Source organism: Rhinichthys klamathensis, unplaced genomic scaffold (genome assembly GCF_029890125.1).
Source record: "Rhinichthys klamathensis goyatoka isolate OS25496 unplaced genomic scaffold, OSU_Roscu_1.1 h1tg000209l_1, whole genome shotgun sequence".
Taxonomy (NCBI): domain Eukaryota; kingdom Metazoa; phylum Chordata; class Actinopteri; order Cypriniformes; family Leuciscidae; genus Rhinichthys; species Rhinichthys klamathensis.
Window position 1 is genome coordinate 2,367,761 of NW_026606734.1, and position 25,180 is coordinate 2,392,940.

At 37.5% G+C, this 25,180-nt stretch overlaps 1 protein-coding gene across 1 annotated transcript in view; it reads left to right on the forward strand.

The window, feature by feature from the left end:
• Nucleotides 1-25,180, forward strand: part of LOC130096996 (SH3 and multiple ankyrin repeat domains protein 1) — a 54,467-nt gene that overhangs the window by 16,285 nt on the left and 13,002 nt on the right. The window contains exons 7-17 of the mRNA XM_056263692.1: nucleotides 1,418-1,585; nucleotides 4,520-4,636; nucleotides 5,092-5,169; nucleotides 5,313-5,379; nucleotides 6,040-6,221; nucleotides 6,311-6,450; nucleotides 9,931-10,055; nucleotides 10,236-10,349; nucleotides 13,791-13,869; nucleotides 20,831-20,913; nucleotides 20,999-21,123. Coding sequence (XP_056119667.1) covers nucleotides 1,418-1,585; nucleotides 4,520-4,636; nucleotides 5,092-5,169; nucleotides 5,313-5,379; nucleotides 6,040-6,221; nucleotides 6,311-6,450; nucleotides 9,931-10,055; nucleotides 10,236-10,349; nucleotides 13,791-13,869; nucleotides 20,831-20,913; nucleotides 20,999-21,123 — 1,278 coding nt within the window. The remainder of the gene's footprint in view (nucleotides 1-1,417; nucleotides 1,586-4,519; nucleotides 4,637-5,091; nucleotides 5,170-5,312; nucleotides 5,380-6,039; nucleotides 6,222-6,310; nucleotides 6,451-9,930; nucleotides 10,056-10,235; nucleotides 10,350-13,790; nucleotides 13,870-20,830; nucleotides 20,914-20,998; nucleotides 21,124-25,180) is intronic.

Sequence of the window (25,180 nt, forward strand, 5' to 3'; positions counted from 1 at the left end):
TTGTGATTGGTCTACTCTTCTCTGATTGGTCAGACGGCCCAGTCTGTTGTCTGTTGTGATTGGTCTACTCTTCTCTGATTGGTCATATGGCCCAGTCTGTTATGATTTGTCTACTCTTCTCTGATTGGTCAGACGTGCCAGTCTGTTGTGATTGGTCTACTCTGCTCTGATTGGTCAGACGGCCCAGTCTGTTGTGATTGGTCTACTCTGCTCTGATTGGTCATATGCCCCAGTCTGTTATGATTTGTCTACTCTTCTCTGATTGGTCAGACAGCCCAGTCTGTTGTGATTGGTCTACTCTTCTCTGATTGGTCAGACGGCCCAGTCTGTTGTGATTGGTCTACTCTTCTCTGATTGGTCAGACGTGCCAGTCTGTTGTGATTGGTCTACTCTTCTCTGATTGGTCAGATGGCCCAGTCTTTTGTGATTGGTCTACTCTTCCCTGATTGGTCAGACGGCCCAGTCTGTTGTGATTGGTCTACTCTGCTCTGATTGGTCAGATGGCCCAGTCTGTTGTGATTGGTTTACTCTTCACTGATTGGTCAGACGGTCCAGTCTGTTGTGATTGGTCTACTCTTCTCTGATTGGTCAGATGGCCCAGTCTGTTGTGATTGGTCTACTCTGCTCTGATTGGTCAGACGGCTCTGCTCTGATTGGTCAGACGGCTCTGCTCTGATTGGTCAGACGGCTCAGTCTGTTGTGATTGGTCGACCGCTTACAGCCTGTTTCGGAAACCTAACACCCATTTCCATATCTGAATTTCAGCTTCGGATCTTCCTCAGCACTTGATACACAGTGATACGAACAGTAACGATGGCGTCGGTTTTTCCTCATAAATTCGAGTGCGAGTTCACATCTTTTGGCAGGTTATCAAAGTTGATTAGCGCAGAAAACAGCATCTTCTCGATATGACGATAACACGAACCAAACTCTTCCAGTCTCAGCTACAACTGCAGTGTTTGAGGGGCAAAGTAGATGTTGTTCACGGGCAGTAAATGAAGACCACAGGATGGCATTATGCAAATTTGTTACAAACCTTCGTAGGTTCGAGCAGGAAGTGAGACTGGAATTACTGACGACTCGTTTCAGGCAGTTCAGAATCAGTTCTTTCTTTCGGGAGACAATAACTCCATTTATCTTTGATACTTTGCAGACCTTTTACATTCACAAACAGCTCTATTACACACTACATGAAATGTAACATCTGAAAAAGCATATTAGGGGCACTTTAAAATAGGCTAGTCATGAAAATGAAAAAAATTGTCATTTGAAAAGGTTCCTTTGTCTTGAGATCGTGATCATGATTTGCAGAGGAAATTTATGGTGACAAATACAAAATATTGATTTGTGAATATTTAATGGGGTTTGTTTGTAAATCCTAATGTGCATAACTCTTCATGTCTATCCCATTTTTCAGGCTCTGCTGTCTTTGGGTGCTTCTCCGGATTATCGAGACCGCTGTGGTCTGACGCCGCTGTACCACTCAGTGCTGACAGGGGGCGACACGTCCTGTTGTGAAACTCTGCTCTACTATAGAGCACAACTGGGAGTCAGAGATGAGAACGGCTGGGACGAGTCACACCAGGTTTGTGCCACTAGTTTACAGTCTTAAACACAAGGAAATAATGTATATCTGAGATTATGGACTCTTTGTTTATATGTGTGCATGCAAGTGTCCATTTTGGTGGGTTTTTGTTTATAATCACACATCATTCTCACCTTTTTTTGGTTCTCTTTTCATTTCTCTATATGGCTGCTAAATTTCCTATTTAAACCAATCAGCATCCCTACATTTCTCATTCCAAGGCCAGACTGTGGTCCTGTTGCACATCTTTGATGGCCCACATTAAATTATAATAGAAACATTACTAGAAATAGCCTTAAGCATTAAAATATGGAATTTTTTAAATGTTTGATTAAATAACAAGATTTGAACTCTTTCCTGTCAGTCTCTCATGACCGTTGCTTTTGTGATTTTAAACACCTGCACATGCTTGAGTGTTTCATCATGGTCATCACTGAGTGTCTGCATTCGTAAGCAGCTAGACTCTGTTTATCCTCTGTTGAAGTTTTTCCACAATCATCAGGTGTCAAAGGATGGGATTCCTCAACCTTTATCCTTATAACCTTATTACACACCAAAATGTCAAAATGAAAAACTTAATGGGTTGTAAACTAAAAATAAGGATAGAGTAAAATGCAACTAAATGTATGAAATTAATTAGGCTTGTTAGTTAATTAGGAGAATAGCGAGTGGCCGTTGATACTGTTTCCAATGCAATGACCTTAGCCAATCATAACAGTGACTGTTTATGACAAGCCTTAAAGGAGCCGCACCTTAAAAACAGATCATTTCAAACAGAGGGTCAAAATAAAGGTTGAAAATAATACATTTTCCCCCATATATATTTGCAAAAAAACCCGCCAAAACTTTACTAACAGTATAAATTAACCTTAAGGAACATATTAAAATAATTTTAAATGACTGAGAATTACTTTTACAAGAGCATAAAAAGCCATGTCATGACCTCTTTAAAAAAAAGAGAAATGACAAAAGCACAGAACAAAATTACTAAAGCAAATTAAAACATTAAAAACATCTTTATTAGAATATATAAATAATACTAAAACAACACTGCTGCTGAATGCAGCGTTAATCAAAATTCAGGATTGTTGTATCAGGGCTGTACATGTTGTCTAATGTTAAATCCTGTGAGAACTTCTGGTTTAGCAGATGTTTTTATCCGAAACATCTTCCAGTATTTAGTTCAGTTCATGTCCCCCTGAAGCAACCTGGAGTTAAGTGCTTTGCTTCAAGGCACAACAGTGAAAGTTCATTGCTAGCATATCAACCCTGAGATATAACCACTACACCACCAATGTCATGAGCCTCACAGATGTTTCTGTGCAACGTGCACCTGAAACTACATGAATCTCTACCACCCAATCACAGCTAAGCACATAAAAGCCTTCAACGAATGAAGAACAACATCTAGGTGCTTTTGAATCAACTGTCAGACACCGTCCATAGTCTTCCCCTGTCTCTCTCTCTGTGTCTCTCTCCATAGATCAGACATGAAGAGACGTTTGGAGAGGTTGAAGTTCACAGGTACCCATCTCTCATCTCTCATTTCATTCATCGTCTACTAATGTCTGTCTTTGCTTGATATTAAACAAAAGGTTCTCTTTTTAATTCTCTCCTCTTTTCTGAACCTCTTTGTGCACAAATATATGAATACAATTTCTTTTCCCCAATTCACAACCACCTACACACCATGATATGATATGAAGTTACCCACACACCATGATATGATGGGACGACTCCCACAGCACCCTGAGAGCCGAGTGATCACATATACCTCTTGAGTTAAGGCAGAGATTTCATTCTGAGCTTCTGGCCCATACGCAGAACATTTAGGAGGAATTTAATGAGGTTCAAACAAACGATATGGGCTTTTTAATGACCAGTACTGAATCTCTAGAGAGCAGGGCAGGATTATTGTAGTAAACTAAAACTAAAACTGTGATAATTAATTGTGCTACTTTGTTAATATAATACGTTAACTGAAAAAAAAAAAACATTTTTATTTAGTTTAACTTGATTTACTAAAATAGCTAAAACTGAAAATAAAATAATAATATTGGAAATTATACAATTAAAAACTAATTCAAGGTCCTTTTCAAACTCCTGCTTCCACAGACTCAATGGCAAGCACAGCTGTCAATCATGCTGTTTTTATAGCAACTAAATCCAAACCTATTGGAAAAACAAACCATTGAATGTATGCCTGCTTGATAAGAAGCACCTAAAATGACAGAAGCCATCTTTGGGAAAAAAATTATTTGAAGTGTAATTGGATTTTTTAGTTTTGCTTGCGTCCTATTTGATTACATGGAGAGGGCGGGGTTTATGACATATACTGAGGTATTTGGAGGACATATACCAAAATGCTTTGGCTTCTCTTTTCTGGATGTGTGTGGCACACTTGATTCAGATGTGTAGATCTTATTTTACAAATTATGCTCAAGGAGGAACTGCCACGTCTGTTAACCGGCCAAGATTTGTCATACATTGTCGTGCAAGATTCAGTCGGACCCCAAAGCACTTACTTGCATTGGCTGAAAGAAGTTGTTTTGTGTATTGTATGCACATTATGAGGATATTAGATAACAATTTTTGACATTTATATTATTCAGGATGCATCACATTAACATAATAATATAAAAATGTTGCATTTTTAAGCTGTTCATATGAAAAAGAGTATAATAATATATATTTTAGGTTCAACAAGATGCAGCAATATTATTTTCAATAATAACCTTCACAAAAGGAAGGCGTCCTGCGCTGTTTCTTGTGATGTCCAATCTTATAATCTAGCAATGACTGTAATGCTGTGCTGTCTTTACTGTCCTCTTTAGGTTGTTCCTCTAGTTGTTCCCTGTTCTTCGGACTTTTTCCCCAATAAGTCAGATGTCCTCTTATTTCTTTAACCTCTGTGTTTTGTTCACTCAACTGTAGGCGTGCCAGCATGGATTTGCCCAACACTTAGAGCACCTTCTGTTCTATGGTGCAGACACCACTTCCCAGAATGCATCAGGAAACACTGCCCTCCACATATGTGCCCTTTACAACAAGGTAATCAAGGTTTTAATTCACTATTTCAATAAACAAAATGTTTAGTAGTTGTTGTTAATATTTTGAATTAGCTTTAATTTTTGTATTTTTAGTTTAGTTTCGTGTTATTTTTGTTTATTTTTATCTACTGTTATCATTTTTATTAATATTTTGAATGATCTTTATTTATTTTTCAGTTTATTTAAATTTTTAGTAATTTATTTAGGTGTACTTTTTTTACAATTTACAATTGAGGTTTCATTTTATTTTTTATTTCAGTTTTAGTTTTAGTTCAAGTTAAACTTATTTCAATTAGTTGCCAATGCAACATTGCTAATTTCTTCTGAATTTGTTTTGTCTAATATTTATTTTCTTTTATATTATTTCAGCTTTATTACAATTAACAAAATGTTTCAATGGTTTACGGTAATTAGTCTAATGCCTAATGATTGACAACATCTCCTCTGTCCATTCAGGAGAGTTGCGTTCGGGTCCTTCTTTACCGAGGAGCCAGTAAGGAGATGAAGAACAAACATGGTCAAACCCCCTTCCAGGTAACTGAGCTATCATGTGGGATGTTTATGTGGGATAACAAGCAAGTGCTTGTTTCTTAGAACGCAGCTTGCAATGGTTGTCCTCATATCCTCAAATTAAAGATTGCATTGTTGCAAAGTACATTGCAATGCTGTTTTTACAGGTTGCTGTGATGTCAGGCCATTTTGAACTTGGAGAAGTCATCAAAAATCACAATGATGCAGATGTTGGTGAGTTTGCATCTTTATGACAGAAAGAAATGATAAGTATACCAAAGCTCTCTTCCAAAGTCTAATGTAGGCCACTCTTTAGGACATCAGTGGTGTGATTGTGTTGTCTAGAAAGGTACCTAGTCTCATGTGTCCTTTACAGAGAAGACAAAATTGTGAGATGAACAGCAGTTTAATCTATTTAAAACAGACTATTTTACTCAGTATTTGTGTTTTGTGCATTATTTAATCTTATTAGAGTATTGCATCATTAGGTAGTGATTTTTCATGAAAAAATAAATAATTGTTAAATACAATAACATAAATATTAGAGGAAAAACTTCAACTTAAAAAAACTTGAACAAAAAAGAGAAATGTTGCTTTGGCAACTAACTGAAATAAGTTGACGTTTTAGTACTAAAACTGCTGAAATTAAAAATTAAAAATGAATTACGGCTAAATGGAAATATGCAAAATACATACTAAAATTACTTGGTGTCGTGTTTCTCATGTACTTAGTTTCTGGCCGTGTACTCTTTCCAAATTGCTTGCTTTTGAAGTTCCTTAGAAGGCAGATGCCTATGTAGACAGTAGACATCAAGGCAGCTCACTAAGTTTTGGAACAGAGCCCATCTCTATGTAATCTCTTCTCCTTTAATCTTGTATTTTCTTTCCCATCAGTTCCATTTTTGGAAACTCCCAAATACGCTCCTCACTTTCTGGACGGTGTGTTGAATCAGCCCATCACGGCTGGCCTTCAGCATCCTCACCCGCTGCTCCGCGCCAAGAGCGAGAACACAATGACAACGCTCATGGATCCCGCAGTGATGCCCACCGCTGCCGCCAGCATGCCACCTGCTCAGGTAGCCCTTAACCCCCTGCTGGCCATCAAGGGAACACACAAGCACAGACATCAGTCGCCAAATCATTCGTTTTCTCTCGTTTCAATCAGACTCAACGCCGGGCCTCTTTCGCTTTGAGGAGCTCCAGCAGTCCCCGTGGAGCCCGAACCCGGTCCCCGTCTCGTGGGAGGGAGGGAGGAGAGAAGGAGGAAAAGCAGGAAAAACAGCAAAAGCAGCGAGGGAGGCAGGGGTGAGGATGGATACATAAAAAATGTCTATGGTGGTCGTCTTTGGCCATTGCCGTGATGATTTTCAAAAGCAGATCCTGTAAAAATCCTGTGAAGAGTTTATTTTTGTCAGATTTGGCAGGTTCACTGGGTTTGCTGGTGCATCATTTTCATCCAACAACACTAAATAAAAGTACAAATGCAACTAGAAACACATACACACACACACACACACACACACACACACATATATATATATGATTATAATTGAGTCTCAATAAATAGTTGAAACGAATCAGTGAATTTTTTGAACAGTTTTAATTTACACTAACCATCTGAACGAACCAATTCACGGAACACAGAAATAAAATAGACTAAAATTAATTAATAATACAAATTTGAAAAAATAATAATAAATAAAAATATATTTAAAATACAAAAATTATAGAAAGTGAGTAGAATAATAATAATAATATATAATGCATAAAATGTCACCATTATAGTTTTTATTGATATTTTGAATTAGCTTTATTGTTAAATTTAGTTTAATTTTTAGTAATTTTGTTATGTGCTTTTGTCGTCTTTGTTTTTCAAAAATAAAAAAATACTGCTATTTAGGTTTAATTGATTTATTCTGTTCAGTTTTTTTTTTTTTTTTTTTTAGTTAGTAATTTTAGTGATTCAGGTTAAACTTATTTCAGTTAATCGCCAAGGCAACATTTATAATTTTAATTTAGTTTAAGTTTTTCATCTAACATATATATATATATATTTTTTTTTTTTTTCAGTTTTATTTCAAATAATGAATCAGATTTAGTAATGCTTGACATGAGAGAGAGACTTTTTAAGTGAAGTTTGATTATTGTAGCTAAATTATAGAAAAGCTACTGTTTTGTGGAAAATACTGAAAAATGTAAATGCTAGTTGCAAAGGCTAGTTACTTAGCAATGCTGTGTAAAGCACACAGCAAATCATGACAAACAGCACAAATCTTACGGACTGGGAAAAACAGTTCAGCCTCTGCCGCAAAATCAATCATCAGGCTCTCAGCAGGTGTAAAGCACACGCAACAAGAGCGACTCCTGCTAGGATGAGCTGTTTTTAAGCCAAGTTCAAACCGATGGAAATGAGAATCACCTTAGGGCATCATAAATTAATAAATGAATTTCCCAGGATGCCTCCGGGTTGTAATTACCTTTTTTTTTTTTTTGTATTTACCCCGTCGTTTGATTTCCATGCTGGTAAACGTGCCTTTGGTGACTAAACAATCTCAGGCTGTCAGGAACTCTTCCGGGTCATATTTCAAACCAAATTCAAAATAAAATAAAAACAATTATTAAGTCAAAGCAAATTAAGTCTTAAAATGAAGTTAAATTTGTTTTACATCGCAACATTATTTTCATAATACTTTAGCACATTTTTCTCCCAGTTTTCCTACTGTAATACAGGGATTTCCAAACCCACTGAGAGTTTAATTTTTAAAATTTAATAATTTAATAATTTAACAAAATATTTGCATGTTTATTTTTTATTTTACATTTTAATGATTTGATTAATTATTAGCTTTTGATCAACTGTAGTTTCTGTTATATTGCCTTTATTTATGCTAAATTGTATTTTTTTTAATAAAACAAAACAGGATAATGAGGACCTAAAAAGAATCGCAATTAAGAATAATGGAAATTACCAAAAAAAAAAAAATAGTAAAATGTCTCAATGCATTACAGTAATGAGAAAGGAAAATGGGCTTAATTGTCATGACACTTTTTAATAGCCCTAAAAACAGCTTCTTTTTCATTTTTTCCCCCATGATATTTTAAGCAAAATGTCATTTCTTATTTCTTTCTTTTGCTTTTGGGGTGAAATGTTATCAGCCATTTATATTCACCCATAGATTCAGAGTGTAGTTTAGAGCATTTGAGACATTTGCTGTTCAGTAGTGCATAAACATCACATTTCAAGTGTTAATACATGTTTAGACCCTTACCTCTATCATTGTGGGGTTTTTTACATGCTAACTGTCAGCACTGATTTCTGTTGCTCTCTTATGTTACCATTACAGAAGCTCTGACTCACTGTTTTGCACTGTTAGGCTTCTGGCCAAAGCTCCGCTGCCATACTGAGTTAATTCTTACTCAGTGGGTTAGAAACAAACACTGTCTACTGTGTAAAAGAATCAATCATCTGGCTAAAACCTTCATTCTATGGAGTCTGTACAATCGTATATTCAGACTAGACTGGGATACTTTTGGTCTTGAAAATTTGGTTACATCCTAGAAATAATCACTTTGTATGTTGGTTTCCCATTGTGTTCAATAATGGATGATATCCAAATATTAAGGAGTTATTACAATCACATTCCTGCACAAAATCCTTGGAAACTTACCCTATGAATAAAGCCAAGCCAACATTATAAATTGGCTCTAATGCACAAAGTCACCCACCTACACCATTTTTTATTACTTTGGATAAGATACAAGTTTATGCCTGCATGTTCACATTATTGTGTTTTTGTATTCTTATGTCTTTGCTATTTTAGTCCTGTATAAATATAATATAGTATCATTTAATATAATATAGTATTTATTAACTTTTATTTTTATATTTTCAGTCTCATTCTTTAATGTGTTTTTGTCATTTTATCAGATTTTGTATTTCAGTTTAGTCATTTTAGTTTGTTGCCAAGGCAACATTTTAATTTGCTTTTAAATTTCTAAGTTAAAGTTAGTATTTTTGTCTAGTTTTTTATATTTCTATATACAGTAGCTCTAATTTATATTGATTTTAGTTTTAGTATTTTTACTACCTAAACTAACTTCAGTTAGTTGCTTAGGCAACTTTAAAAAAACATTGTTCAAGTTTTCTAAGTTTTTCATAATTTTATCTTATTTTATTTCAGCTTTATTTGAATTACCGAAAACAATTTTAGACTGTTAACGGTCAGTATTTTGGTAACAGGACACTTTTTATTGCCCTTTTCCCCTATCACTTATTTTAGAAATCATCATAAATTAGGTATCATTCTAAAGCTAAAACACTGAAAATTCATCCTGTGCAAACTTTTGAAATTTGACGTTGCATTACATTGCACACAGTACTTTAAAACCTTTTAGCAGGCTCAATTTTTGCCATATCAACGTTTAATTTGTAACAACTGGGTTAGACATATGGCTTTGACTTTCCAGCAATTTTAGAGTCCAAATTATTTAGTGAAATATATATATATATATTAGTACAGTTCATTTGCTTTAGAGTAAACTTAAACTTCTATAACATTTTTACACTTTAATTATTTGAAGCTGCTTTCACTTCTGCTATAATCTAAGTGTCTTTAAAAATAGACCGACCTCTAGTCTGTATTCCAAAACATTTATGAACTACAGCCATTTAAGGTCAGATTTGTGCTCAAAAAGGGGAGATGACCGTTAACAAGGTAATAGTTTTAGTGTTAGTGAACAATGACAGAACTGTTATCAGTCTGTGTTTCTGTGTGTCGGTTGTAGAGGGGGCGGAGGTCAGAGGAAAAGGCTCTACAGTGCCGTCCCAGGCCGCGTGTTTGTGGCGACACGTTCTCACTCCGCTCACGGTGAGCGTGAGATCAGCTTCAGCAAAGGGGACAAGGTCAAAGGTCAGATGATCTTTCTCATTATGTCGTTCTCTTCGAGTCAATATATGTAAAAAACACGCATGAAAAAATCTTACATTTTCGTCTTGTTCAGTTTCACTCAACTGCCTTCCAAATGCCGATTAATGTTAACGTTAAATATTTAAATCTACTAAAGTGCTGTCAAACTCTTCTCGCTCTCAGTGTTGAGCGTAGGGGAAGGAGGATTCTGGGAAGGAACTGTGAAGGGCCGCACTGGCTGGTTTCCAGCTGAATGTGTAGAAGAGGTGCTGCCACAAAACCAGGAGCAGCACACAGGTAGTGTACATGAACAAACACACACCTGAGCTCTCTTTAATATCTCAATTTTGTCTCCTACCTAGACAACAAAGAGAAAAAGTGGAAATCAATTAGACTTTTATTCTTTATTAATAGTCTCAACAGAGTTTCAAACAGTGCTCAGGTTTGAAGAGGTCGATGGAAAGAAAAGTCAAAGATCTCGATATGAACTCAAACTTTTTTTCATCAAATTCTCTCAAGATAAACAGTAGAAGGACTAGGAGAAACATCTGAGACAAAGTTTCAACAAAACTGTGAATGCTAGTTCTCCTGACCTATGAAAAATTAACATCTGAGCGATAATATTCTTCTGCTGACCTATCTAAATGTGGACTTATGTTGTACTTAAGTAAACAGACCATATTATGCCCTTTTACAAAGTCTTGATGTTGTTTTTGTCTCTACTGGAACAGGGTTTCCTGCTTGAATGTTGATTATTTCCCCCATATTCTCCATTGTTGCGGCTCCTCTCTTCCCAGTCTGTCAGTAACGCTCTGTTTAGTTCCTGTCTCGATGAAGCCCCTCCTTCTGAAATGCACACTGTGCTCTGATTGGTCAGCTGGACCCATTGCGTTTTTTTTCCACTGGCCAATCAAATGAATGGAGAGGCGGGCCTTCCGTTGTAATGACGAAAGCTACAGTTGCTTTGAACGTCCAGAGACTGCAATGATGGAGGATAAACTTGTGGTGGCTGTCGCGGGTTACCAGGAGCTTAACGACTTCACGAACCGTAACTACCACAACGTTAACAGAAAATAAAGTTAAAGGGATACTTCAGGATTTAGCATTAAGCTTTGTATTAGTAGAAAACCTGTAGTATTTTCAAATTACCGTGCTAGACGAGAGATTTATGTATTTTTTGTCTGGAAAAAATCCTCCGATGACGCAAAAATCTTCATTTTGCGTCATCGGAGGATTTTTTGGCCAGAGGCTAAAGACTACAGTCAGTAGTAGGGGCTGTCCCACATGCTCTCAACCCGCCCATAGAGGGTGGGATCTTACTCACAGAATGTACACATAGTGTCGGACATCTTTTTTGGAAGCTAAGCTAGCAGACTCTTGTTCTGTGGAGAAAGTGGAGTAACTTAGTAGGAGAAAGCTGAGTAGTAGGGGTTACCATACATCCTCTTTTTCCCGGACATGTCCGGCCGTCGAGATCGTACAAAATGTCCGGGATTCAGCTTTTGCTTTCTGCAGTCGCCATTCATTGTTTACATGCAAACCTTTTGTTTCAATCTAACTGAATTCATTCCAATTGGTGAATCTGAATAGCCTGGTTAAAACCAGACCATTCTCAGTTGTAACTGAGTTATGATCTGGCAAAGCGTCATAGACAAATCATTTCCAGAGGGGCGTCACCAACGGACGTCGCGGATAGACCTAAACCCAATCAGAGCGATGAAGGAGATGACGTATGCAGAGCGGCGGATGAGTGTCTCCGAGTGTTGTTCTTTGCTCGGTTTTTAACAAAAAGGAAACGTTCAAATCGCTTAAAACAGACGCGATAGCTGATTCGAACGAGTGATGTTCGACGGCGGCATCCATCTTTGTAATGTAGGCTACAAAATCTGCTTCAAAATCCCAGCGCTGTCGTCATCGTGTAAAGCCCGCCCCAACGTTTCTGATTGGTGCCTCGATTTCGGCGGATTGGAAATGAGCTTGAATGAGCTCTTTGTAGTGTCTACATGAACGCTAAACAAGTGATCGGTTGATGTGCGTTTTAACATTGCTAAGAAAATTGCGTCTCGTCTCACAGGTGTCGCTCATCGGTAATCACGCCACCGGCCTCGCGCTGTTCTCCCGCGGCCCTCACTCGTCCTGCTCGCCACAGTAAACATAATGAATGGCGACTGTAGAACGCAAAAGCCGAATCCCGGACATTTTGGGCGATCTCGAAATCCCGGGCAGACTCATCACGGAGACTCACTAGTAGAGGTCTTCACGGGTCCACTTGGATCCGAAAACCCGAGGTCCGACCCGAGACCGTGAGCGGGTTCGGGTCAAAAACTCCGACAAGTGTCTCGGACACGGGTCGGGTTTGGTATTAGTGGCCTCGGGTCTCGGGTAATTTAAAATAAATATGCCTTTTCCAAATGGACCCGAGAAGACCCGAATTCTATAAACTATGTTGGGCATTTAACAATATTGCAGTATTTAAAACAACTCTATGACACCGTTCTCTCACTTTTTCTAAGCGAGAGAGCGAATCCGCGCTTCTACGTTCAAATGGGCTATAAGCATAAGCACGGTTGCCTCCGCATTTATTTACTCAGTTGCTCGCTCCACATAAACCAACCCCTCCCTTTGCCAAGAAGAACTAGTGTGCCATCATGTGGATGGATGTTTGACTAAATGCAAGTATTTGAATTGTCGTTAAGCCAGGCCTGTCAATCAATTTAAAAAATACGCGACACTGTCAGAAAAGCATGGAGGTGATAACAACAGACATTGCGAAAAAGGTGAGGGAAAACGAATGGTGGTTCTAATCATCGTATGGTCCGTTAAATAACATTATGCCAAATGTTATAGAACGTAATGGGTTATGATGTGTGATTGACATTTTAACACTTCAGCGCGCTTACGCGTCCATGTTAAGTGCATTTTTGAGAAACGCAGGGCTGCAGGCTGTGCACATTGTAAATGCCGTTTACGTTCGGGAATCGGGTCCAGTCAAAGCAAGTGCATTCTGGGAGTTGTTGTCTTTCATCCACATAAGTCAAAAATACATTTTCTGGCTTTTCTCAGTCTAGAAAGCTCCAAATTCAAAAATAATTTCACATTTCTTCAACATAAGTGACCCATTTTAAATACACATTCATCTTTCCAGAGGTGAAGTATCCCTTTAATAAAAGGCTAATATGACGTCTACTTGACTGACAGGACAGCTGTTTCCGTGGTTACCTAGCAACATAAAAAAAAAAACGAGTGATCGGGGCCAAAAAAGGCAGTGCTGTGCGCCTCGCGTTTTTGAAACTGAAAAACGCGTTCGATGTGATCGGGGCCTAACTCAACCAGGCCCCGCCCCTTTATTCTGCGTATTAATTATTTAAATGAGGAATATTGTGACGTGTTTGTTCCCGGAAGAAAACTCAAGACTACAATGGAGGCGTTTCAGGGAGTTCAGATAATAACAGAGAATAACTCCCGCTGCAAGGACTTTGTAACCGTAATCCTGAAACACAACAGTGAATTAATTTCTTTATGAATCCTTTATGGGTCCTGTTCTCTTTTTTGAGGACGTCCCCATGAGCTTTTCCCTGTGGTGGTTTGCCTACTCACATAATCTTCATGCGCATAACACACAAATATGCAAAATCACATCAATTTGAATACATCACACTTCCACTTACACAGATATACACGCCTACATGTGCTAACAGTCGGAGTGTGTGTGTGTGTGTGTGTGTGTGTGTGTTTCAGAGAGCCGCAGTGAGAAGGCGAAGAGGAAACTGTTTCGTCATTACACAGTAGGAACGTACGATGGCCTCGAAGTGCCCAGGTGGGAACAGAACAAAATCTGTATTCACATATTCCAATGTTTAAATGCAATTGAATATGAATATTTCAGTTTGAATTAAGTAGACATTTATCTGGTTTACTATTATTGTAATATTAAATGTATTCAATAATATTATATTTAAATAATATGATAATACTTTTAACAATTATATTTTAATTAAATGATCAGCAAATTATATAAATAAACTTATGTAGAAATTATTTTAAAATCTTATATATACAGTATCAGCATCATTACTCCAGTCTTCAGTTTTACATGATCCTTCAGAAATGATTCTAATATGATGATCATTTTTGTGGAAACTGTGATAATTTTTTTCCTGATTCTTTGATGAATAGAAAGTTTAATTATTTAATGCATCCTTACTGAATAAGAGTATTCATTTCTTTCTTTTTTTAAATAAAATTGACTGACACCAAACTTATGTTAGTTAATATTCCATAATTTCTAAATACTTTAGGTACAGCAGCAATATATGATCAGAATAAAACTCTCCTTGTTGACATAATATATAAGTTAAAAACTGAACTTAAATCGTGGTTTCACTTTGGTTGTGCTTTTTGCATTTCTAGCTTAGTTTTGTGTGTGTGTGTGTGTGTGCGTCTATGTGTGCACCTATATGTGTGTGTGTGTGTGTTTGTGTACAGGTTTGGCTATACTTGTAAGGGCCAAAATGTATAGTGAAATAGTATGACAACAGTAGGCCTGTCGCGATAGTCAATAAATCAATTAATCGCACGATAAAAAAAAAAATTAGCTTTATCCGGCCGCGATAATTTCCATTTGCTTGCTTGTTCCTCGTCTCTCTCTCTCTCTACCAAAGAGACTGGATGACAACTCTCGGTTCCTTAGCGTAGGAGGAGTGAACTAGAGCTTATTCTGCCCGAGCCTGAACTTGGGGTCGGGCCGATATTTCCCGACACTATCCTCGGGCCGGGCCGGGCCCTTGATCTACAGACGTGCACTCCCAACGCAATAGAGTGCGGCGCGGCACTAGATCTGATGGCCGAGCGCGGGCGCGGGCGGTAATGCACTCGATCTGTGTGTGCGGGTTGCGGTAGAATAAAACGATTCGCGGGACTCCCGCAAACAAGAAATATCTATGAATAAAACATAAAAACGAATAATTTTTATTCATCTGTTGCAGCAAAGCAACAAGAACAACTAAAACAAAATGGAAATGATTTACAGGCCAGAGTTTCTATTCATAACATGTCTGCAGCGTTGAGCGATGAAGCCAATCACAGACATATGTGTTGATTTCTTGAATGCAATGGCCAATCAGAAGCATTTAAGATAGACTCCCCTCACCGCTCAAAACTGACTTTTTTTCAGTGCTGAATTCTGTATGCTGGCAAATCCTCTAATTATAACAAACAAAGTGTGAATATTATGAAAGATTCATTGTGCAGTCAGCTTCATTGATAATAACAGAGATGTGTGAGATCGCGATGAACCGTCAGCTTTTTAGGAATTATTAAGGGATCATTCAGTCATGCCAGACCATGCACGCAGTAGCTGCTTGCTTTTATGTTAAATTAACAGTGGTTTGTGCTTTAATAACAAATAATTTATCATAGGGTAGGGTTGGGTTTTGTTTACATTCATTTTATTTATTGTTTTTGGTATTTATTCAAGTGCATTTTTGGTTAACAGAGACTGAGAGTCCGTTGGTTTTATTGTTTTTGGTTGTTTTGTTCATTTATTGTGGATATTTAAAATGTTTTCCATTTTCAGTGTTAAATAGTCTTTAGAAATAAAAGTTTATTGATTTTTGAAAAGGTGTACCTGCATTATTATGCCATTATCATTATTTTAGATGTGAATTGTCTCAGAATGACAATATTATCGTTTATCGCAATAATTTATTTATCGTCCAGCAAAATTTGTTCTCATGACAGGCCTAGGCAACGACATTTTTACTGGTCCTCACTCGTTAAGAAGGTTTATAAATTGGCCAAACATGTTTCTGTGATGGGTTAGGCCATAGACAATATTATTCACCTGATATAAAATCAATGGAAATCTATGCAATGTCCTCACTAATATAGTGAAACAAGTGTGAGTGAGTGTGTGTGTATAAAGTATAAACTAAACTGTACATGTTGATCCAGTAAAATCTGTTGATGTCAAATGGATTCACCATAAGAAAGATTATCTTCTACTTCCTGTTCCAAACGTTTGCTGGCAGGTGCAAAAAGCGAGTCTCTGCCTCCACTAGACGGGTATGCAAATGTCACAGCCACTTTCAAAAAATTACACAACAATGTTTGGATCTGTGGCTCTCATGTGGAATATTAACACATGCGGTGTGAGCCACTGCTGTCTCTCTGCTCAGATCTGTCTCTCTCTCTCACACACGGTGCATCAGCTGAAAAGGCTTGGTTTCCAGTGAATATGTAAAATTATGTGCATAGGTTGTGTTATATACAACTAATTGCGTATGTATGCATGGGTGTGTGTGTGTCCGTGCACATATAAGCTGTCTTGATCATCTGTTGCCATGCAGGCCGAGTGTGTGCGATGAATACCAGTATCCGCTCGCATCTCTCTCACCCACTCATCAATATCCCACAATTTATCTCCAGTACTGTATGAAAGGAGTAGCTCACCCAAAAAATGAAAAATCTGTTATTTACTCACCCTCGTGTCGTTCCAAACCTGTACTCTGTTATTTTTTTATCTGTCCAAACAGGGCAATTTGTGAAGAATGTTTATGCATTTCTTAGTAACCCAAAGATTTTTATAAGATTTAAAAAAGAAAATGTTTTTGAAAGAAGTTTCTTATGCTCAAGAAGGCTGCGTTTATTTGATCAAACAGCAACCGTATTATTGTAAAATATTATTACAATTTTAAAATAACTGTTTTCTATTGTAATATATTTTAAAGTAATTTATTCCTGTGATGAAAGCTGAATTTTCAGCATCCTCCTTGCTGAATAAAAGTATTAATTTCTTTCATAAAAACATTTTTATTGACCACAAACTTTTTAACAGTAGTGTATATTCTCACTATATCCGCAGTCTTCTGAAGTCACATGATGCTTTATTCGAGGAAAATGCCATTTTTAAGTTTCCTCCATCAAAGCTCTGAAATCTCATTTGTGTTTGCGTCATTGAAAAATGCACGACATTCAACAACATTTGCACTGCTTTTATAATGTTTTTTTGTCTGTTTTTGCCATGCACCATAAAAGTATCATGAAAGCAATCAATACACACACAAGTCATTATAAAAATATCTGTACCATGAATGCAAAGCAAGTTGCTTTGAGTGAAAGCGTCTATGCATAAATGTAAAATGTTCCAAAAATGTTTAAAAGGATGTCGGTAGCCAAACAGTTTATGGACCCCATTGACTTCCATAGAATTCCTTTCCATACTATGAAAGTCAATGGAGTCCGTCAACTGTCTGGTTATCCATATTCTTCAAAATATCTTCTTTTGTGTTCAGCAGAAGAGAGAAACTCATACAGGTTTGGAACAACTTGAGGGTGAGTAAATGATGACAGAGTTTTCATTGGGTGAACTTTCCCTTAAAATGTCATTCTGTTTCTCATCCAAAGTTATCCCCTGACTTCAGGAAGCCACAGTGTATGTCATTTGAGATACTTTGACAGCCCTTGCTCACTATATGCTTTCATCATATGAAAAAGAGCAGCGTTTCACAAATCATACAGGTTTGAAACGAGTGCAGGATTCTCGTTTTTGAGTGAACTATTCCTTTAAAGCATGTTTCTCTCCCACACTTGTTTCTTTCGTTCTCTCCCTCCTCTTTTTTCACACAACCCCTCCTCGTTCTATCTCTCTCTGAATGTCGCAGTGACTGAATGTGAGCTCTGTTAAACCCTCCCTTTCTCTCTCTCCCTCCTCCTCCTCCTCACTCGTTCTTAAGCATGTAGGCTCTAGGTTTGCTCGGTGTCTCTCTCTCTCTCTCTCTCTCTCTCTCTCTCTCGCTCTGGCTGTGTGTGCGCTGAGAGACGAGGGGCCGGAGAGGAGGAGGACTCAGAGGAGGGGGGGGACATGGCAATGGGGGGATACGGAGAGAAAGACCTGTCTCTCCCTCTCTCCCTCTCATCCTCATGGCCCTCGCTCGGTCCCCAGAACCGCAGCGTCTGGTTCATTTACAGGTATCGGCTGCTCCATTCTTTTATTGTCGCTGCGGAGAGAGAGGTAGAGCGAGAGAGAGCGAGAGAGGCAGATGGATGCTCTGAAGAGGTAGCAGACAGACTGTTGAGCAGAATCAATGTTTTCATATACAGTATATATCATCTGTGTGTGTGTATGTGTGTGTGAACAGTCTGCTCTTTTATCGTAATCAGATCCCTCTTCTGTGCGTGTGTGTATGCGTCTATACGTGTGCATTTGAGTCGTGAATGTGTCTGTCATTGTACATACGATGGAGGAACAACACGCCAGAAAACGTTTTCCTGCTGTGCGTGTGTTTTAAATGAGTTCATGTGACATGTATGTGTGTTTGTGAATCATTGAAAGGGGTATGAGTCACTATGGGTGTATATATGTGTGAAAGTGTGCATCATAGAAAGTTGCGATCCTTCGGGGTTGATCATATACGGCATGAATGTGTGTGAGTATTCCTGGCGTATCGTCATCTATGCATCACAGTCCTTCCCGCTGTCATTCCTACACAGATGCGATATGATGATGCTTTTCAGAACGGTGTTAAAGTAGGAAAATGCTGGTAAAATTCGAGACGGATCAACTTCTAGAAAATGAGCGAACTTGTCACGTGAGAGGATTTTGTATTTGAAAATCACAATTTCAATAATAATAATAAAAAAACGTTCAGCTTATGGTAAAGATGTTAAATTGTAATCATCTTCAGTTACAGAAACTGAACTCGTTTTATTTTTCCAATGCTGATATAATCTGAATATCATTTCATTAGCATCTTGTGATGCTCCTGGATTGAACAAATGTGGCATAAATTGGTGGATTTTAAAATGTTGGGATTGTCGTTGGTTGGAAAAATCTGATTTTTTGACATCTAAAATTGTAAAATGTTCTGTTTGTAGTGGGGTTTTGGCTCGGGTTCGTCATAAGTGTTTATAATTAGCTTTATGTAAGAACTAGAAGTCTAAAGTGTGTCATTTGTTAGTCAAGTACAGTACAGTACCTCAGTACAGTATAATGATGCGTTTAAACAGATGGTTGCTCTTTCCAAACTCTTGTTAACATATTGTCATTTTGCATCACAGTGTTTTCCGCTGTACATCTGATATGTTTGTTGTTAGATGTGTTAAACCTTGTGTTTGCCAGTTCTGTGGGTCGTTTGCTGTATCCATGATGGATGATGATGCCATTCAGAACGGTGTTTAATTTGGAAAGTGGTGCTGTTGTGTCAGATTCAAATTTGAGATGGTTCAACCTCTAGAAAATTAGCAAACTTGTCATATGAGAGGTCAATTTTATATACAGAAACTGAACTTATTTTAGTTTTCCAACACTGATAATCTGAATATTAATTTGTTTGCTTGTTGTGAGCGAATGTGGGATAAATATGCAAATTTAAAATAGCTAACTGCTGTATCCATAATGGATCTCCAGGATTATGGGGATCTTATCTATATGCCCGTGGAAGAAGATAAAGAAGACTGTAATATCACTCCAGATTTAGCTAATGGAAAGAGCTCACAGGCACTATAAAGTCCTTTTTTGTTGATTTAGTAAATTGAGATCCATTTTGATCAACATAGGCAGCCTGACGTAAAGCTAATAATGGAGAATGTTTCACATTTGTTTTGGATAACATTATGTAAAGGTGATGTGCATGTTAGCAACAAATGTTCTGTGGTTATTATGTCAGATAAATGTTCTAAAAAACGTCCCTAGTTCAGCATTGTTGAGTTTCTACTCGCATTAGGCAAACTGTATATTTAAAATTGGAATGTTCCAAAATGGAATGTTTGGAAAAGGTTTTTAGAATCTAAATTTGTTGCAGCTGATCCATGTGGTGATTCTTGCTAGCTGATAAGAGTACAGGCTTTACGTTGTGCCCGCCATTGTGGCATGAATTCAGCTAGAGGCATTTAAGCATCAGAACAAAGATATTTTGCACTGACATCGCAGTCAGAACACACAATGTTCAAAATGATAGAGCTGAGCTGACAAAACATAATGTTAGTCTGTAACTGTCATTGTCTTTGCTCTGAACTAACTGCACACTTCTACAAACCCTCATACATTCACCATGGTAACCATAGTGTCCGCCAAAATAGCATAGTTACTAACGTTATCGTTGCTACTGTAAATCCAACATACATGACATTTCAAAATCTATTTTTGAGCTTAAGATAGAAGCTGTGTTTTAGAACATGGCAGCTGGTTTCTAACCGGTCCAAGCTGGTCAATGCCTAACGAAACCTGTACTTTAACTGGTTTACCAGCCACAGCTTGACCACTTTATGCTGTAACTCGTTTTCCGCTGATTCAAGATGATTAACGTGCTTGAAACGGTTAAAAATTGGCTGTTTACAAAGCAGCAAAATTTTCCTGTGAATTCAGAACGGTGCTATTTTAGTATCATTAATGTACAAGTGTAGTTTTTATATGAATATTTTTATTTTATTTTATTGTTACATATTGTTTTCATTAAGTTTTAAAATGACTAAAAAGTTATTTTGTTTTATGTTTTTGTCATTTTTATTAGTTTTATGTCTATATATATTTTTTTTTAATTAATTTTATTAATAAGGTATAGTTATTTTAGTACAAAAAAAGTAATTATTTATTGGCTTTGGCAACTAACTGAATTAAAATATGTTTATTTTATTTTATTTTTGGTTTTAGTTTACGATCATAACCCAGAGTGATATTCTCAAATGATGACACTTCTTAATTTTGATTCTAGGTTGTTCAAATGAGCTGTGAGAGTCTTTCATGTGAGCTTCGAAACACCTCTGTCTTTTCTCTCTGACAGTGACTACATCATAAAGGAGAAAACTGTACTTCTGCAGAAAAAAGACAATGAAGGCTTTGGTTTTGTGCTCAGAGGGGCCAAAGGTGAGTGATGGACATCAACGAGCTCTTTTCTGGTTTGATAACAGCAGGACAGATCTCATCTGTGATTATGATCTATGATCTCTAGCCCAGACTCCTGTGGAGGAGTTCAGCCCGACTCCTGCCTTCCCTGCTCTGCAGTATCTGGAGTCTGTCGACGAGGGGGGCGTCGCGTGGCGGTCCGGTCTGCGGATGGGGGACTTCCTGATCGAGGTCAGCAAAGAGGTCGCCTCCTTAGAAGCAACCATTTTAGACGATTAATGCACGGGTTTTATTAGATAAAGAGCCACAGACAGTTATACAAATCCAGATAGCAGACTGAACGCAAAGCCAAAACGAGTTTAGCGGTATAGTCTCCTATCTGTGAGGTGTTAAACCCTAGACTGAACAAATCTTAACACCTACACTGAGGTGATAAGCCTCACTGTGATACTTGTGTTACTGACTTTAATTTGATTCTGCAAGAGAAGATGACGTGGAGCTTGTGTACCCTGTATATGCCATCTTGACTATTTGGTATTGCAAAATATATTTGTATTGATGCATCTCCAGACGCTTCGGCCTGTTAGCAAACACCTTCACCTCACGGTTCCCGGCTGGTTAATGTGGAGTGTGAATCATGTTGAATCATTTTGAAACAAGTCTGATGATAATACTTAAGACGCCCACTTGTGTTTCTCTCTCTTAACTGCAAATCAAATTTCCTTTCTTATATAATTGTCAAATATAATTTTATTTAAAAACAATCTTTGTAAAGCTGTGTTTACCGTGAAAGTCACTTGAACTGAATAATGAGGTAGAAAGTTTAGGGCCGGTAAGATTTTTTAAAATGTTTTTGAAAGAAATCTCTTATGCTCACCAAGGCTATATTTATTTGATAAAAAATAAAGCAAAAACAGAAATATTCTAAAAAATTATTGCAATTTAATTTATTGGTTTTCTATTGTAATATATTGTAAAATGTAATTTATTCCTGTGATGCAACGCTGTATTTTCAGCATCATTACTCCAGTCTTCAGTGTCACATGATCCTTCAGGAATCATTCTTATATGCTGATTTGCTGATTATTATCAATGTTGAAATCAGCTTTGTTGCTTTTTAAAATATTATATTACATATTATAATATACTGTATTATATATTTGTGTGGAAACCGTGAAAAGTTTTTACAGGGTTCTTTGATGAATAGAAAGTTAAAAAGAACAGAATTGATTTAAAATAGAATCTTTTGTAATATTATAAATGTCTTTACTGTCACTTTTGATCAATTCAAAGCATCCTTGCTGAATAAAAGGAATGAGTAATGAGACCCCAAACCTTTGAACGGTTGCATATCTTACATTATATCTTAAAGGGTTAGTTCACTCAAAAATGAAAATTCTGTCATTAATTTACTCACACTCGTGTCATTCAAAACCCGTAAGACTTTCGTTCATCTTTGGAACACAAATGATGATCTTTTTGATGAAATCTGAGCGATTTCTGTCCGTCCATTGACAGCTAGGCAACTACCTCTTTGACTCTTCAAAAAATTAAAATTTCATAAAAAGATCGTAAAACTAATACATATGAATTGAGCAGTTTAGTCCAAATTTTCTGAAGAGACTCAATAGTTTTATATGATGAACAGATTTAATTTAGGCTTTTAGTCACATATAAACATTGTTTAGCGAAAACAGAAGTTTAACCGAACCGACTTGACGCACGAGAACAAACCATTTGCTGATGCGTAACACGAGAATGAGCCTCATTGTTTCTCACACGTCAAGCGAAAATGCTTGAGCGTCCGTTTACCACAACTGATGTGTGATTTGACTCAATTCATATGGATTAGTTTTGCGATCTCTTTATTAACTTTTTGAAGCAGGGGCGTCATGCAAGCCAAAATTCTGGGGGGGCACAATCTGAGACGTTGCAATTGTTTTCTGACGGGTGATATGGATCATGTTAGGAGGGGTCAGGGGGTTTTTCCCCCTGAATTTTTTTTAATTCTGGCTGCGAAACATACTATTTCAATGCAGTTTGGGAGGGACAGAAATACCTTAACGGAGCTAGCAGCAACCCTCCTCTATCTGAGGACTAAGTTAAAGTATATGTGTATCTTATATGTGCATTATAAGATGTTTTGAAGGCCAAAAAAACTCCTAAAGTTGAGCTTTGACTGATAGGCTTTTCATTTTTGTCTGTCAGTGAAGAAAGTAAACATAGGGTCAACTGATAGGTTGATTTATGAATCATTTTCTCAGACGAATTTATTTACTGAAAGCTACTAGGAAAGCTAGGTAGCCTAACTAAGTTTATTAAATTCATTCACAGTACACATTCATTATTGATCTTAAGCCTAATACAGGGCCGTAGACAGGGCTTTATAATCACAGAGGTCCTAAATTTGAGGTGGGTAGGGGGTTCAAATTTTTTATTTCTCTGATATGTGCATTTCAAAAAGTTTGAAGGCCAAAAAAAGGATAAGAAATAGCTTTAAAACCATGTCAGTGGGCAGATTATTTGTCAATACCTGCTCTCACTTCTTATCCATCACTCTTTCTTTTTCTCTCAGTCTCCTGATCTTGCCTTCCCCTCCTAAAGCTGAGCTTTTTTAATTTACTTAAGGCTACAAATTGTACTATATTAATTCTCAATATGTACACATTCATTATTAATCTTGTGCCTAACAATGAAAACGTTTTTTCCCCTCACAATTACAGTAAACTAATTATTAGCCTACATTACGAGTCATGTTACATAGGCCTATTTTCAGCTCAAAATGGCGAAATTAGACAAAAGTATATTCGTGTGCCTGATCATTTTTGTCATTCGTTTAACATTTATGAACTAAAAAAACTGTCAAATATGAAATGTTTAGTTTAGCTACTTACATCTCGCACTTGACTGTACACTGAAGCGTCGAGTCTCACTGCTAAAATTCGCGCTCAGCTTCTGTGAACATAAAGCCCGCCTACTTTGATTTGATTGGTCATCTCAAATATTCTGACATTGACGAGCAGTGACAGACCAATGAGGCTCAGATGAACCAATAGTAACGAACACGCACGCGCACACACACACACACACTGTCCTCTGTTTCTGACGTGCGCTCTGCTCGGCGCCGCTGCGGATTGAAGATGAACAACGCGCTGAATCTGATTATAACAAGACTGAAGAAATAAAAAATTATCAGGGAGGAAAAATCTGAGGGGGCACGTGCCCCCTCACTTTGAATGGGCATGACGCCACTGTTTTGAAGCATCAAAGTGGTAGTTGCGTATCTGTCAATGAAGGGACAGAAAGTCTTACGGGTTTGGAACGACATGAGGGTGAGTAATTAAAGGTTTAGTTCGCCCATTTAAGACATGAAGTTGTATGCAATCCTTACCAGCACTATAGTGCATACACACTGACCCACTCTGTTGTCACCTCCCTGGTCAGAGTTCTGGCCGCTGGAAGTTTTTCAATAAAGTACTCCCGGTTATTTTCCGGGGCCACAAAACTGTGCGTTTTTATGTGAAAAAATGATTTGCGTTTCAAAGCTTGATTAATTTACCACACAAAAAACACGCCGGTCAAAATTCATACCTCAGTTTTAATCGGCACTATTTTCTATCCATTTCTATCAATCCGCGCTGCTGTCAACGTCACCAGTGCGCACGTTCCGATCAGCTGTTGATAGCGCGACTCGCTGACAACATGTCTGACTGCGAACTTCTGATGATGAAACCAATTTTAGCACAATGCCAGACGGATCAGATGATGAAAGTAATTTTAGCACAACGACAATGTTATTGATTGCAACACAAAACCTCAATTGTGTGTGTGTTCAATCAAATAGTTTTCTAAGCAAATTGTACCAATATCCCTATATACTGTTTTTATATTAGACATCTTTTCACGTGTTTTATAATGGAGTCTAAACATCAGCTTGTTTACCGTACAGTTTAGACATGGGCTCATAAAGTTAGTAAATAGAGCTTACCCGTGGTACTGGTACAGCAAAACTCTTTAATTTTCCTTTTCCTCCTTGGTTGGGGATGTAATCGTCTTCGCTGAAGTGAGCTCTACACACACGAAAATCCGATGGCAACCAGCCAAAGCTGTCTCATATTCGAAACAGGAAAACGATGGAATCTGAACTTTGATCCCGGCACATCCTTGTGGTCACCGCCTGGGAATTTACAAGTTCGCACCATTGTTAATTTAATACTTCTTACGTTGTTGTCAATCGATTGTGTAAACACTATGGAACAGCTGATCGGAGCGTGCGCACTGGTGACGT